Source organism: Tamandua tetradactyla, chromosome 4 (genome assembly GCF_023851605.1).
Source record: "Tamandua tetradactyla isolate mTamTet1 chromosome 4, mTamTet1.pri, whole genome shotgun sequence".
Taxonomy (NCBI): Eukaryota; Metazoa; Chordata; class Mammalia; order Pilosa; family Myrmecophagidae; genus Tamandua; species Tamandua tetradactyla.
In genome coordinates this window covers 33,832,749-33,849,931 of record NC_135330.1, presented here as the reverse complement: position 1 = coordinate 33,849,931, position 17,183 = coordinate 33,832,749, and the positions used below count along the sequence as shown (strand labels likewise).

Here is a 17,183-nt window from a genome sequence, read left to right as displayed (position 1 = left end):
TGACACCTACCCCTACTTCTCTCTCTCTCACTTTCTCATCAAATGTGTTGCTATTTCCCAGCAATCTGGTATCCACCCACACCACTCTTCTAAAACCATTCTCCTGAAAGCCGAGAATGTCTTTCTACCACCAAGCTATACAACTTTTTACCAGTTTTTATCTTCCACTGCTTCCAGGGAATATTATCTAGGGTCAACTGCCTCTCTTTTTAAAAACACTCTCCTCCCCTGTTTTAGTTTCACAGCTGCTGAAACAAATACCATGCAATGGGTTGGTTTAAACAGTGGAAACTCATTGGCTCAGTTTTAAGGCTAGGAGAAGTCCAAATCAAAGCATCAACAAGGTAACACTTTCTTCCAGAAAACTGTGGCATTCTGGGGCTGGCTGTCCATAATTGTTGGCCTTAGTTTTCCTATAACATGGCATGGCAATACATATAGTTCTCCTTTCTCTTCCAAGCCTCCTTGACTTTCAGCTTCTGGCTGCTCCCTCTGGCTCGCTCTCTGTGGCTTTTTCTATAAGGCCTTCAGTAACCAGGATTAAAGTCCATCCTGACTCAGCTGGGCCACATCTCAACTGAAATAACAACCTCAAATGGTCACATTTACAATAAGTAAAGGAGAGGATTAAGATTAAAATATGAATTGGTGCACATCTCAAAGCCACCACAATTTGCCCTCTTTACCCCCAAAAAACATGTTCTTACCACATGGAAAAAACATTCATTCCATCATAACATCTCAAAAGCCTTAAATCATTTCAGTAACAATGCTATGTACAAAGTCTCAAAATCAGATACAGATGTGGCCTGTCCTAGGGCACAATTCCCCTCAGTCTTTGGACCTGTTAAGCCTAGAAAGCAAGTTATCTCTTTCCAATATACAATGGTAGAAAAGGCATGGGATAAACATTCCCATTACAGAAGGGAGAAACAGTACAGAAAACAGGAATTACAGATCCCAAACAATTCCAAAACCCAGCAGGGCAAACTCCATCAGATTTCAAGTTCTGAGAGTCATCTATGGATTAATATTTTGTCCTCCAGGCCAGGTAGACTGGTAGTCCTACCCCTTCTAAGCACTTGTGCAGTGCCCATGCTCTCCCCAAACACTGGGGTGAAGGCTTCACCTTTGCTAAGCATCGGAATGGTGGCCAGGCTCTCCATGAATGCTAAGGCAGAAGCCCCATCCTCTCAAGGCATTGGAATGGAGGCCAGTTTCTCCGCAAATGCCTGAGCATAGGTCCTACCACTTCTGATCACTGGGATGACAGCACTCTCCCAAAACAATGGGGTGTAAGGCCTGCCCCATCCCACCCCCCACAAAGCAACAGGGCAGAATGACCAAATGCAGTGGTGAACCTACCCTTTCTAACACATGAGTGGGACTGATGTCTTTGGTTCAGGTGTGAGCTTCCATGTTTCTGCTAGATCATATGGTTCAAAAGGCAGAGCAGCTTGCGTAACAGTCTGGTCCTGCTCATAATCTAGCAGTACTGGAGAGGATGTGGAGAAACAGGAAAACCTGTTCATTGTTGTTGGCAATGTAACATGGTGCAGCTACTGTGGAAAACAGTTTGGCAGCTCCTCAGAAAGTTAAATATAGAATTAATCATATGACCTAGCAATCCCATTTCCAGGTATATACCACAAAGAACTGAAAACAGGGACATGAACACATATTTACACACCAATGTTGATAGTGGTATCATTCACGATTGCCAAAAGATGGAAGCAACCCAAGTATCTATCAACAGACGAGTGGATAAACAAAATGTGATATACACATACAATTGAATATTATTCATCTGTGAAAAGGAACAAAGTTTGATACAGGCTACAATATGAATTAAGCCTGAAGACAGCATGTTGAGTGAAATAAGCCAGACCCAAAAGGACAATTATTGTATGATCTCGCTGATATGAAACAATTAGGGTAAGCAAATTCACAGAGTTAGAAACTAGAATTTAGGTTTCCAGGGGCTGGGGTGGGGGTAGAGATTGGAGAGTTGATTCTTAAATGGTGCAGAGTTTCTATTTGGGGTGATGGAAAAGTTTTGGTAATGTATAGTGGTGATGGTAAGACAAGACTGTGAATGAAATTAACACCCCTGAATTATATATCTGACTATGTTTAAAAGGGAGAATTTTAGATGGGATACATGTTGTTAGAAAAAAAATTAAAAAAAAAAAAACTATATGATTGTACAACACAGTGAACCCTAAAGTAAAATATGGACTTTAGCAACAGTATGATTATAAAAATATTCTCTTCTCTCATCAATCCTAACAAATGTGGGTGGGCGTAAGGGAACTCTATTTTCTACATAATCTTTTTGTAAACCTATAACTTCTCTACAAAAATAAATTAAAAATAAGAAAAGATCTCCAAGAACAGTGATAGAATACTGGTGGAGAGAAGACAGTAGGCCAGAGGCTAAAATCTTCCTAAATGCTGGGGAACACATGAGATGTCAATAGATAACTGAAACAAGTAAGGGAAGTAGGTTCTCAGTGGGTAGGTTAATCTAATGTCATGTGTTTTTGAGGACTTGGGGTTTTCAGAAAGAAGAAAGGAGGAGAAAATGACCTAGCAGTGAACATGAGAAATAAGATACCTGCTCTAAATTCTTAGTTCTGGCACAGACATGGAAATGCACTCCACAGATACCCCACAAGGAAGGCCTTGTCCCACCTGCTAGGAGTGCTGTCAACAGACAGCCTTTAGCTAAGGCTGCTGGATAAAATACAGGATGTCCAGTTAATTTGAATTTTAGATAAAAATCTGTAATTTTGTGGTATAAGTAAGTCCCAAATATTGCATTTATTTGCTAAATCTGGCAACCTACCTTTAGCTATCAGCTCCTGCAGGGATCTCATCAGCTATAGGGAGCCGCCTTACCCACAACTATTGATTGATGGAGGCAGGATTCTGAAGGTCATATTGGCTCAACATAGGAAAATCCTGATGGGCCATTTTAGCTCCAGAGCACTCCACCCAGTTGGCTGAGGCAATCAAGACTATACCATAACTCAGCTATTCCCTTTGCCCAATCTTTTTTCCTTCTCCAACACAGAATTTGATTTGCAAGGGCAATCCCTAAGAAACATACTGCACACTAAACTCCTTCTCAGACTCTGCCAGTAGTTATCTGACAAAGCAGGTGATAAGATGGGGTTTTGGAGTTGATTACTCACTGTCCAGCTAGCAATAAGGATACATTATTGGCAGTAGGTGAAGCACAAAAAGCCCCTGGCACAAGACAGCAGTCCAAATTTTACAAGTTTTACCAATGGTGAATTGAATAGGTATAAGGTGAAAGAGGTATGCTAGCTGGTGTAGCATAATCATATATTTGGAACATAAGGGGGAAAGAGTAACTAGAAGATAATAACTTTGGCTGTTGTATTGGCTTTCTATTGCTGTGTAACAAACTGCCCCAAAACTTATTGGGTTCACACAATAATAATTGTTTATTGTAGCTCACAATTGCTGTGGATTTGAAATTTAGGAGTAATTTGGCTGAATGGTTCTGGTTTAGGGTTTCTCATGAAGCTGTAGTCACATGATGGTCCAGGGTTACAATCATCTAAACGCCTGAACTGGGGTTGGGAGATCCCCTGTCAAGGCGGCTCGCTATGTGGCTGGTGAGTTGATACTAGCTCTTACCAGTTACCAATCAGATAGGAAATTAGTTGTTGATAATGAACCTCTCCATCTGGGCATCTCCACAGGGTTGCTTGAATGTCCTAATGGCACGGCAACTTGTTTTCCCCAAAACAAGCATTTCAAAAGAGCCCAACAGGAAGCCACAATGTCTTTTTATGACTTCCTCTCTGAAGTCACTTGCCTACACTTTCCCTTACCCAATATCCTATCGATCACACAAGTCAGCCCTATTCAGTGCAGGAAGGGACACACAAGCATGAGAACACAAGGAGGCAAAGATCACTGGAAATCATCTTGGAGGGCGAGTACCACACTACTTAGACTACTGCTAATTTCAAATGACATTCTAGGAAAAAGTAGTGAAAGTCTGACAGTAATTATGATAAAACTTAAATCCAGCTGTAAAAGTCAGAGGGTTTTTTTGATAGCATACAAAAAGGATCTCATCTCCTACAGAGAAACTAAGGACCAGGCCCAAGACTTAATTGTCAGAAGAGTGGGGCTCCAAATATTAAATTTCCAATTGAGGCCAAGTCAGCTATGCCAAGGTCAGGGGGAAGCACGGAAACCCAACACATGACCCCTGGATTGATGCTTTCAAAAACCTTGAATTTGGCAGTTGTTCCTGTCGCCGCCGCTTCCTTTGCCGCTCTGGCTACTACCGGTGAGGTAAAATAGGGGAGCTCCGGTTCCATCTGTGTTGCCGCAGGGAGGCCGCTCTGGCGAGCCGAGCCAATGCTGGATCTAGAGGCGGTGCCTGAGCGCTCTCTGGGGAACGAGCAATGGGAATTCACGATGGTCTCCTCTAAGCCATGACCTCATTCTAACCTGACTCAGGATGGAATCCAACTACTGTTTGATGCTTTCAATCAGAGACTTAAGGTGACTGAAGTATATGACTTGACTAAAGTAAAATTAAAATATTGTGGAGTGCATTTTAACTCTCAGGCCATAGCTCCCACCATTGAATAGATTGACCAGTCTTTTGGCGCAACGCATCCTGGAGTGTACAACTCCGCTGAGCAGCTCTTCCATCTCAACTTCAGAGGACTGTTTTTCTCTTTTCAGTTAGACTCATGGACTGAGGCTCCAAAGTACAAGCCCAATTTTGCCCATGGTCTAGCTTCTCTACAGATTCCCCACGGAGCAACTGTGAAACGAATGTATATCTACAGTGGAAACTGCCTGCAGGATACCAAGGCTCCTGTGATGCCCCTGAGCTGTTTCCTGAGCAACGTGTATGCTGAGTGTAGATGTTCTTTGAGATGGAACTGGACCTTCAGGTTTACGACTTCGTCTACTTGCTGCAGGCTGTGGACCTGGCCTATTAGCAGATGCCAAGATGCGGGTATTTGAACGTTCAGTGTACTTTGGTGATTCCAGCCAAGGTGTTCTTAGCATGCTTGGCTCTCCATACAAGGTCTTCTATAAATCAGAAGACAAGATGAAAATTCATTCTTCTTCCCCTCATAAGCAAGTTCCATCCAAATGCAGACTACTTTTTTAACTACTTCACTCTTGGGGATGCACTCTTTGCATCCTCTTTGATGCAAATACACACAAGGTGAAGAAGTTTGTCCTACACACCAATTACCCTGGACATTATAATTTTAACATTTACCACTGCTGTGAGTTCAAGATCCCACTAGCCATTAAAAAAGAAAATGCAGATGGTCAGTTAGAAACTTGCACGACCTACAGCAACTGGGACAACATCCAGGAGCTCCTGGGCACCCTATGGAGAAGCCCGTTGTCCTACACAGGTCATCTTCCCCAAACAACACCAATCCATTTGCCTCTACATTCTGCTTTGGGCCTCAGCGTTTGATCTTTGAGGTCATGCAGAATAACCACATTGCCTCAGTGACCCTGTATGGCCCTCCTAGGCCTGGTGCCCACCTGAGAACAGCAGAGCTTCCCTAGGAACATCACCACTCATGCCCCTCTGCCCCGGGGAACTGTGCATCATACCCTGCTCAGTGGGCTTTGGTGTGCCACCTTTGGGTTTTCTTGGACATCTTGCCAGTGTTGAAGGGCTTTTGTGATGGTCTGAAGTGGGGCTTAGGCTAGGTGCTCTGCTGTGTGATGAGGGGCCCAGATATTCCTCTGTCTTCAGCCTGCCAGCGTCAGACTACAAAGAGAAGCACAAACTCTGAGCCTTGATACCTGGACCCAGGAGCTCTCAACTACAAATATAAAAGGCAGGGTCCTTTCTCCTTGGTGGCAACTCTAATCCCCACATATTAGGAAAACTTGGAGTTCTTTCTGTGACTGAGGACACAGGCACCAAGGACAAGGAGTCCTGCCTTTGGCCTCATTACCCTGTGACCCTTAAAACAAGCAGGAAGCATGTCCATCATACTTGGTTTTGACACTTGCACTACATCCACTTTAGATACTGTGGCCAGGGTGGCCTGCCTGCCCTTCCCATTCCTTTCTTGCACACGCTCCCTGCCAGGCCTGTAGGCATACCCAACTGGTTGAAACACAGCTTTCTACCCTCCTGGTACATGCTGGGCCTGGTTCTCACCCCTCTTGGAGACTTCAGGGTCACCTATGCCTCCTTCTGCCCCAATCTTGCTTTGGGGCTGCATGTTCCATCCTGTTTGCCTTTTTTAAATTGAATGCCAAAGTTTTAGCCAAAGACATCTTCCCTTCCCTTTATTATGTTTCAGCATTCTGTTCTGCACTGTGGGCTGGCTCCCTGCTCCAACCCTAGGCCATGTCCCTTGGCCAGGCCCGTTCATGGCTTGAGACCTCTAATGGCTGAAGGAAGACTGGGCTGCTAAGGAAAGTAGCATATGTGCTTTAAAAATATTAATCCTTTGAAAAGAATTGAGGAAAGAAATGTATAATATCCCATTTTTAATATTTTGGCCTAGCAACTTGTGATACATAGATGACAATTTTGTGAGTTTTTCAAATGTGTGTACAGACTTTTGTAAATATATGACTCTTTTGTAATTAACTCACGTACAGCCTCATCATGTACAGTTTATTGGTGAATGCACAGGGGACCTGCCCCAGGCTCCTTTGTGTTTCCTGGGCAAACAGCCAGGCTTGTGTAGTGCTCCTGTGACTTTGTGACTGACTAGTGTCTTCCCTTGTGGACCAGGGCCTGGTCAGAGAACCCAAAACACATATCCCACTGTCAGGGGCAGTCAGGACTGTTCCCAATCAACCTTCCGTATTCCCTACCCTCACCCTTCCCCCACTCCAAATAAAGCACCAATGCCCTCAGCAACAGTCCATATGGGCTGTTGCTGAGATGTTTGTACTAAAAAAAAAAACAAAAAAAACCTTGAATTCTCAGATTCTCCTGGACCCTTTGAGACTCCAGAAATAACCCACTCTTCTCTATTAAGGTTTAGCATTTCCCACTTGATTGAAGACATTGTGAGGATTCTTCCTTGCAAGACATGTGCACCTCAGATCTTCCCCCTCCTTTCCTCCTGGCCACTAGACCCATTGCTGGAGTTAAGCCACAGCATAACCCAGCTGGGAAGCACTGGGTCTGTTAAGGATAAAAAGGACTATACCCAAAAAAGACCTGTAAGACCTAGTCAGCATGTATCAGTAGGAATCAGGGGAGTGCATGTGGGACTGGATTCTGAGGGTGCTTGATCAAGGAGGGCAAAATATAAGATTGGAAAGAGGAGAATTTATTGGGTTTTGGGAGCCTCCACAACATACAGTAATTAATACTCTTGCAAGGACCTAAGGAGATGGTACAAACTCACTACAGGATGGCTCCAAAGGCATGGAAAAAGAGATGTCCTACACTAAGAAGGATCAAAATGCCAGAATTCCACAGCAAATAGTGGAGGAACTGATTAAAAGATTCAGGGAATTGAGAAAGTTGGAGTGGATATATTTTAAGACCAGAAAAACACATCAGATGATAATGTCCCACGGAAAGGCCCAGAGGATACATGAAGACTACCAGAAATTACTAAAAGGGACTGGCAAGAGAGGCACTAGCATCACTAAGAGGTTTAGTGGTGGCTCTCCTCTAAAGGCCAGAGCAGACAGAAGGAAAGACCATTATAAAACTAGGTTCACTGGTAACAATGAGGATGCTAGGGCTCCCAAAATAATAGAGGCCAGATGATGGTGCTTAACCATCCGAAGCCAGGTGAAGGCACATATAGTAATGGGTGGCATAATCAGAGTGGCAGTCACAGCGGCCTGATCCACAAAAACTTAGAGATGATTAAAAGAATATAGTATCCCTTGGGCAAAACAGATGGGCAGACAACAAGGAAATGACTCAACTTGTGCCATTAGAAGAAATAATGAATCATCAAGAGGCTGAGAACAGTCACACTAATATGAAGTCAAATCCCTTATGCTGCTTCCAGACCTAAGCCAATTTTCAGATGCAGAACCCACTGATTAAAGTGGAGCCTGATCATGGGAAGGATGGACCCAGCAACATCACAACAAATGTACACAGTAGTGATTTCCCCAGTCCTCTCTCCAAATGACCTACAGCCTTTAATCAGATGACTGTACACTGGGGAAAGGGACATATCCAATATTTCAAAGACTGTTAGACATAAGGTAGATGCTGGCATCGATATTCAGAGAACTTGAACACCACCATGGTCCCCCATTGGAATAGGAATTTGTGGGGGCCAATAAATAAATGGGGCCCTGACTTAGGTCAGGCTCACAGTAGGTCCTCTGAGTCCAAATTCACACCTAGTGGTTATTTCCCCAGTCCACAAATATATAATTGCTGTAGAAATACTTAGAATTTGATATAACTCCTATATTAGGTCCTTGGTCTGTGGGCTAAGAGCTCATAGCGTGGAAGGCCAAATGGAAGCCTCTGAAAATGTCCCTCACTATTGCCAAGATAGTAAATCAAAATAAAGTAACATGCTTCAGCAGGGGCAATAGAGAAATTAGGACCTAAATTATGCAGGGGTGATGGTCCCTGTTATATCTCCATTTAATTCTCCAGTATTGCCCCTACAGAAAGCAGATAAACCCAACAGAATAGACTGAGTCAAATTCCACAAACTAGTCCTAAAGGCAGCTATCATTCCTAGTGTGGTATCTTTACAAAAAAACATGACTTTGGGTATGTAGTCTGTACCCACTGAGTTGATGAATACATTCTTTTCTATCTGTATCAGCAAAGAGGTTCAAAAAGAGTTCACATTCACAAGGATCAAATAACAATATTCATTTCTTTTTCCCCAAATGCTGTTAACTCTTTCACCCTCTGTCCACAAAAAAAGTTTGAAGAGATCTGAAATATCTGAACATTCCATAGGAAATCACATTTACTACATCTATTATATATCATTCTGATTACAGTTCAGAACATTTCATCACCCCAAGCCAGTAATCTACTTTCTATTTCTATAGATTTACCTATTCTGGACATTTCATATAAACGGAATCATATAATATGTGGCCTTTTGTGACAGGCTTATTTCCTTAGCATAATGTTTTCAAGGATCATCCATGTTTGAGCATGTAACCGTACTTCATTCCTTTTTACAGTGGAATAATATTTTATTGTATGGATACACATTTTGTTTATCCATTCATCAGCTGATGGACATTTGGATTGCTTCTATCTTTTGGCTATTACAAATAATAGCCTATGAATATACATTCACAGAAATGGAATATATGCTGCTATTAATATTCATGTATAAATTTTTGTGTGGACATGTTTTTCAGTTCTCTTGGATATATATCTAGGAATGGAATTGCTGGGTCATATGGTGACTGTATGTTGAATTTTGAGGACCTAAAAACCATTTTCCAAAGCTGTTCCACCATTTTGCATTCCCATCAGAAATGTATGAGGGTTCCAGTTTTTCCACATGGTAGTGAAAACTAGTTGTCTTTTCTTTATATATATAGCCATCCTGGTGTATATAAAGTGTTATGTCACTGTGGTTTAATTTGTATTTCCTTAATGACTGATGATGTTGAGCCTTTTTTTTTTTGCATGGGCAGGCACCAGGAATCGAACCCAGGTCTCCGGCATGGCAGGTGATAACTCTGTCTGCTAAGCCACGGTAGCCTGTCTGATGTTGAGCCTTTTTCATGTACTTATTGGTCATATGTATATCTTCTTTGGACAAATGTCTATTCAAGGGTATACCTCTTGTCACAACCTCAGAAGCGGTCTCCCTGGGAGTCAGTTCCATCCTTTTCTGGGAGTTATTTCTTAAGGCACTGCCTCATATATGCTCCTTGAGACCTTTTCAACAATTTTGTGAATACCCAAATTCATGCATTCAATCCTTTTCTGCTTAGGATATCCAGAGTGTTTTATTTCTTGCAATAAACTTTTTGAGTAATAGAGCTCTTCAATATTACTCAAAGGATATTGGCTTGGTTGGTTTTTATTTTATGTTGTGCTCTGGATATTTGAGGTTGCTGGACAAGTTAGCTCTTATTACATATACTATAAATTGGCATATGTATATTAGTTCTTTATTGCTGCCATAACAAATTACCACAAATGCTGTGGCTTAAGCAACAAAAATTTATTATCATACAGTTCTGCAGTTCAGAAGTCTAACATGGGTCTCAATAGGCTAAAATCAATGTGTCCTTTTTGGACACTCTAGGAAAGGAGCCATTTCCTTGCTTATTTGGGAGGCTTGCTGTGATAGTCTGAAGTTATATATACTCCAGAAAAGGTCATGTTCTTTTTTTTTCTCATGGGCAGGGCAGGCACTGGGAATCGAATCTGGGTCTCTGGTATGGCAGGCAAGAACTCAGCCACTGAGCCACTGTTGCCCGCCCAAGGTCATGTTTTTTCAATCCATACCCATAGGTATAGACTTATTGTGGGTGAGAACTTTTGACTAGATTATTTCAACTGGAGTCCTTTATAAAAGGATAAAACACATACAGAAGTTAAGAGATGAAATTAAGAGAAGCTCACAGAAAGAGCCCTGGAAAAGGGCTGAGAGAGGACCCACAGAGAAGCTGAGAGGCAGTCACTGAAGCCAGAGGCTGGAAGCAACAAAATCTTGGAGAGTAAGACTAGCAGACATCACCATGTGCCTTGTTATCTGACAAAGGAGCCGAAGTACATTGGTAGCTAATCTTCAGAGAAGGTATTGTCCTGTTGATGCCTTAATTTGGACATTTTCACAACGTAAGAAATACAAGCTTATAAGTTAATAAATCCCCATTGTGCTAGTTAACCCATTTCTGGTATATAGCATTCCAGCAGCTTTAGCAAACCAAAGCCTGGCAGAAAGCAGTGCCTTGCAGATGTAAGACTGAGGTCCCTGTTTCCTTGATGGTTATGGCTGAAGGCCATTCTCAACTTCTAGTGGTCAATAGAATTCATTAGCCTGAGGAATTCTTCCTCCATCTTCAAAACCACCAAGGGCTGGTCAAGTCCCTCTCACACTTCAAATCTCACATCCTCTCCTCCTTGAATCTCTCCTTCACCTCTCCTCCTTCTTCTGCATTATCTCTCTGACCCACTCTTTGGCCTCCCTCTTCCACTTTTATTACACTGGGCCTGCCCTGGTAATCCAGGATAACCTTCCCCATCTTAAGGTCCTTAACCTTGATGGCATCAGCAAAGCCCTTTTTGCCATGTAAGGTAACATTCACAGGTTCCAGTGATTATGATATGGACATCTTTGGGGACCCATTATTTTGCCTATCACAATATAGATAGCCATATTAAAAAATTCCAAGCTACTTGGACATTAAATATTTACATAATTGTATTGCCACTTGACATTAAAATTTTTACATAATTTTATTGCTACATTCAGGAGTAGCTCATTACTCTTTCAGAGTATTTTTCATTACTTTTTCAGAGTACTTCAAAACATCTCATAACTACTAATTATTAATAACCATGATTTGAAGGCATGAAATAAAGTAGATACTGTACTCCACCACAGCCCCAGGACACTTAAGTCACTAGGCCAAGTTTCTGCCACTTTTCTAGCTGAATAATAACACCTTACATTTAAATAGCTCTTTATAGTTTTACAAGTGTTCTTGTATCCATTATCTCATTTGTGCTTATTAATATCCCTGGGAGATACACAAAATGGAGCAAATTTATAATTACTCTCTTTTAAAAGATGAGAAAATGAAGCTTCAGAAGGATCAACCTATCCAACTATGGTAAGTTTAAAAATTTCTTTCAGATGACATGACATTTAAGTAAGTGGCATGCATGTAGTAAATTGATAAATTAATTCCAGCAAATGAGCAGGTCATGATCTTCACAGGGAAAATGCTGGCATTTAGAATATTTTTAGGAATGATACAAAAAAATAATATTTGCTAACGTCATCTGAAACAGTTTAAAGTTAAGGGTTCACTTTGAGGAGAACCGGAACTTCAAGCACTTGTTCCTCAAGGTTGTCCATATCATGAAGCTACATTACGTAGTTCTTTCCTCTCAAACACACACAAAAAAAAGATGCACATACAGATAAAAGAGGCACTAACAGTATTTTACCTTTTGATCCTGTCCATTTTAATAGAGTGTAACAAGGTATATAAAAATATAAGGACAATTACACAAAGGCATGCAAAAGACAAATTTGAACAAATCGTGATTCTATGATTTTTCTAATCTTGCTCCTCACAAGGAAATTATACAGAATGAGGAAATGATACAGTATGTCTTTCCTGACTCTTTTCATATGCATCTACCCCATTATTTTCCTTCTTTACCTTCCAGCTCCTGTTAGGGAGACGGGATGGTCAATTAGGTATTTGAACTTGCTCCTTCGAACAGGGTGATGCCAGACTTTGTCTATAGGGCGCAGAAGACTACCCTGGGAAAAGCAAAAGCACATGAATACACAGCAGAGGGCGCTCTAGTCATACGAAATCTCATAATAGTTTTGCGTATTCACACTAAATGCATTTGGATACTCCGGAAAAAGAGAGCAGAATTCTTATTCAATACCATGGGGACAAAGGCTGAAGTCAGAACAATTATATACTGAAAAAACGTTTAGTAAATCCACATAAAAATAGGTTAACGGAAATATTGATGCATTTGCTTTGGAAACACATTCATGGAAAAGATTTTTGTTTTCAATCTAAGAAATTATTTTTAAAATATGTTTTTTAAGACTATCTGGAATATATATGTTCAATAGCTATTTATTGAACAAAATAGCAAGAAGATAAACGTTCCCAAGTACTTTACATACATAAATACGTACCTTTGGGGTTTTTATATTCTTAGGAGGCAGTAAGTTTTCAGGGCAAGCACCAGCATTGGATGCATAGGTCAGAGAAAGAAGAACTTCCTCAGGGATAAACTCATTTTGGAGGGATGTAGGAAGGGGTTTTGAGCGATCCACCATACTTTTTCTCTCTCTTAGCTCAGGAAGTCCTATAAAAGTAAAAAAGTGACTGGAAAAAAAAGTTCCCTCTGTAGTTCTTTGGAGCATTAGATGGGGCTTTCTAGGCTCTATCAATCCTATCCAGATATTTCCAACAGAGAGAAACAATGCTTCTAGTTCACAAGAATAGTAACAAACAATATTTAAAACCCTGAAGATCATCTAATCAAGAAAAATAAAACCAAATTCCCTGGTCTACTCACACATCAAACACAAGGTCAAAATCTCAGGTATAAAGATGAACCTCCATAGTATTTTTCCTATATAAGTTCAAAGATGAAAATTATTACATAAAGTTGTGGCATTTATAGAAGGGAAGGAATCTGTGTGGGGTAAGAGTAGAATTTTGATAGATGGAAATGGAGAGAGAGGACATTTGGGTAAAGTGGAACAATCTGAGCAAACCAGTAGAATAAGAACAGTACAAAATGTTCTCAGCTTAAGGAGGAGGAGTTATATAGGCGGGTAGTAGGGTTAATACTGGAAGAAGCCTCCTACAGTCTGTCAAATAGAGCTGTGTTGTTAATGTTTTTAAAGAACTCTCCACTGATCTAGGCCCCTCACATAACATGGCTTACATTAATTTCTGTAAGATGGTATCATTCTTTTAACCATCAAAACCTTTAAGGTCCTCACTACCAAATCTCTCTTTTATAAAAAGTATTTTTACTGACAAATCTTCACACATACAAAGTCTACATAGTATAGCATCAATGGCTCATATTATCATCACATAGTAGTATATTCATCACCATAATCATTTTTTAGAACATTTGCAACTCTAGAAAAAGAAATGAAAAAAACTCATATATCCCATACCCCTTTCCTCTCCCTCTCATTGACAACTAGTATTTCAATCTACCCAACTTATTTTACCCCTTATCCCCCCTATTATTTATTTTTTTCCTTTTTGTTTTTTTACTCAATCCCTTGTTGCTGGATCCTGGCTCATCCCCGGATTTCTGTTTCACATTGCCAGGGAAGTCATGTCCCATGTAGATGGGAAGGCAGTGAGTTCACCTGCCAAGTTGGCTTAGAGAGGCCATATCTGAGCAACAAAAGAGGTTCTCTGGGGGGTCTCATAGGCCTAATTTTAAGTAGGCTTAACCTATCCTTTGCAGGGTAAGTTTCATGGGGCAAACCCCAAGATCAAGGGCTCAGCCTGTTGATTTGGTTGTTCCCATCACTTGCGAGAAATATCAGAAATTCTTCAAATGGAGAAGTTGAATATTTCCTCATTTCTCCCCAGTCCCCCAAGGGGACTTTGCAAATAGTTTTTTATTCACTGCCCAAATTACTCTGGGATGTATCAGGACATCACAAGTGAAAGCTTGGAATGTAGTGAGAATTCAGGAAACAGGGGAGAAAGGGGCGTGGGGAGTGGGTTAACATAATTTCCCCTAAAAACAAGGTGAAAGTGAGAATGGAGAAGGCTTTAATATAATGATTACTGGGACAAGTCAAGTTGATTCTTATTTTAGAACAGATCTTCATTTACCATACATGAATGAAAACCTTAAGGAGTGAATCTCATTAAAATTAAAATCTGGACAAATCGGTGCGTTGTACTAAATTGCACATCATTCTCTTATCTTTATTTTTTTTTTTTTTTTTTTTTTTTTTAAACATTTTCTTGTTTTATTGTATTCTGTTTCTCCGTTTTTGTTACATGGGCTGGGGCCGGGAATCGAACCGAGGTCCTCCGGCATAGCAGGCAAGCACTTTGCCCGCTGAGCCACCGCGGCCCGCCCCATTCTCTTATCTTTATTTTTAAAGTTCAGAGAGGAGGTACCAAAAACATGCTGTTTCATAGAATTATTATTAGTATTTAAAATAGAATGAATTTCCAGTGAAACCCCAGATACTGTGTTAAATATTAGGGACACCCAAATCAACAGGCCAAGCCCTTAATCTTGAGGCTTGCTCATGTGAAGCTTATGTATGTAGCAGAGAAGCTGGTATGCCTACGAGTCACCTCCAGAGGACCTCTTTTGTGGCTCAGATGTGGCCTCTCTCTCTCTCTCTAAACCCAACTCTGCAAGTCAAACCATTGCCCTCCCCTCCATATGGGACATGACATCCAGAGGTGAAAATCTCCCTGGCAACATGGTAGATGGCTCCCAGGGATGAGCCTGGCCCTGCACAGTGGGATCAATAATGCCATCCAGACCAAAATGGGAAAAAGAAGTGTAATAAGGTATCAATGGCTGAGAGAGTTCAGAGTCAAGAGGCCACTCCGGAGATCACTCTTAAACAAGCTTCAGTTAGACATTGCTACTTATCATAACTTGCCAAAACCATTCCTGCCAATCCTAAAGAACACCTAGAACATTATATAAGATTCTATAAAGGTTCATGTATTACAGTAATTTTCCAGGAACCTACAACCTCCAGATGGGTCCGTGGTCCAGAAAAGTCCTGAAATGCAGAGGGGCCAGCTTCTCCAGAACATCCACTAGTTCCATCCCCTTATCCCATATTAACGACAGCCCCTTCTAACATGAAAAAGTTAGAATGGGCATAGCCCAGATACCTCTAAAGAGTGAGAGAAAGATCAAAGGTGATGGTCAAGTTATACAGAGAATGTAGTTTAACAAGTGAGTATAAGTGCTGAATCATCACATTGATATTTCTATCTACTGATACTTATTTCTATTCTACTGATATTTATTTTAGTCTTCAGTACCTTACAGCAGCAAGAAGTAAAAACCTAAAATTGTGGAATTGTAATCTATACCAAATTCTGAAATCTGTTCTACAACTAATTGTTGCGATGTGCTTTTATTACTTTTTGTATATATGTTAATTTTCACAAAAAAAGGAAAAAGAGAGGAGTATAGCAAAGAAATAGGATCTAACAAATAACTGCTGAATCAACACACTGATAGTTCTATTGGTCTCCAGTGTCTTAGAGCAGCTAGAAAAAAAAGGAAAGATGATGGAACTGTAACTCATACCAAACTTTAAAATCTATTCTATAAATTCTTGTTAAAATGTACTTGGAAATTTATTGCTTTTTTGTATATATATTTCAAAATTTAAAAAACGTTAAAATAAAATAGGGTGAATTTACAATAAAATAAAACTCAGAATCCTTCAAAAAAAATTTTAAGGCACTGTCCACGAGCAGTGAAACAAGGACTCTGACTCAATGATACCGTTAAAGAAACGGCTTTTGGTTTTATTTAAACAAGCTTGTTAGAAAATTTTAGCTAATTAAGGTAAAACCTCGGATTAAGGAAAACGGTGACTTGATTGTGATTCTGTCTACGGCCATGATTATTTATATCCGTAGGACTTCTGAATAAGTTTACCCCTTGTCTCTTCCTTGGTTGCAGATACTTTTAATTTTTTGCCCTCAAGCGCTGACCCAGAGTTTAGCTGCGTGGTGGACGTTTTCGGGAAAGACATAATAACGACTCCTAACACTTTTTTTTAGTAATTTGAAGTATTCCTCCGGAAAGCTAAACTAGAAATAAATCAGCGGCGTATCGGGACTTGTCAGAGCTGCCACATTGTCCTGCAGGCAAAAAAAAAAAAAAAAAAAGAGAGAGAGAGAGACCAATTAAGTGCTGAAATTAAAATAGGGGTTTAGAATTCATCTAGCGTGGGTTCTTCTTTTGGGGAGACCTCTGTGCTCTCTCAGGCCATTCGACGCGACTAAGCCTGAAAGGTGTGTGGGACTCAGTGCCCCGGCCGGGCAAGACAGGCCGAGCCCAGCACACCGGCACCATATGGTGGGCATCCTCTCTCCAGACGCAACGGCTCGCGTTCTCGACCTGCTCCACAGCCAGTTCCCTCACGCCAGTTACACCGACTCGGGGATTGGGCAAGGTTAGCACCGTTTCTGGGTCAAAAGTGATGGGAAACGACACCTGCAATCCGTAAACACAAATTGCGTTTCCCGCCAGGAAACTCCCCTTCTCTCCTTTTCCTGGAACGCTCTTTTGTCGTCGTGGAAACCCAGGACCCTAAGCCTTAGCAACCATCAATGGGACTGCCTTCGACAGTGCCGGCAGAGGGCGAGAACTAAGAAATAATCCCTACGATCTCTCGGAGTTTGGATTCTTTTTTTCTTTTAAGTCGCATATATGTTCAGTGGCAATAGAAAATAAAAATGTATAATCGGGGCCGTTC

The 17,183-nt window shown here is 40.9% G+C and overlaps 1 protein-coding gene and 1 pseudogene across 5 annotated transcripts in view; one reads left to right on the top strand and one right to left on the bottom strand.

The window, feature by feature from the left end:
* The window catches only part of AXDND1 (axonemal dynein light chain domain containing 1), a 259,424-nt gene that overhangs the window by 242,104 nt on the left and 137 nt on the right, over positions 1–17,183 (bottom strand). For 2 of the 5 annotated variants that reach the window (XM_077157121.1, XM_077157125.1), the window contains exons 2-4: positions 16,361–16,566; positions 12,864–13,036; positions 12,364–12,467 (exon numbers count right to left, since the gene is read on the bottom strand). In XM_077157121.1, coding sequence (XP_077013236.1) covers positions 12,364–12,467; positions 12,864–13,036; positions 16,361–16,457 — 374 coding nt within the window. In that variant the 5' untranslated portion in view covers positions 16,458–16,566. The other 3 variants (XM_077157122.1, XM_077157123.1, XM_077157124.1) reach the window with 3 other exon arrangements.
* On the top strand, positions 4,405–6,217 carry LOC143680692 (phagosome assembly factor 1 pseudogene; annotated as a pseudogene).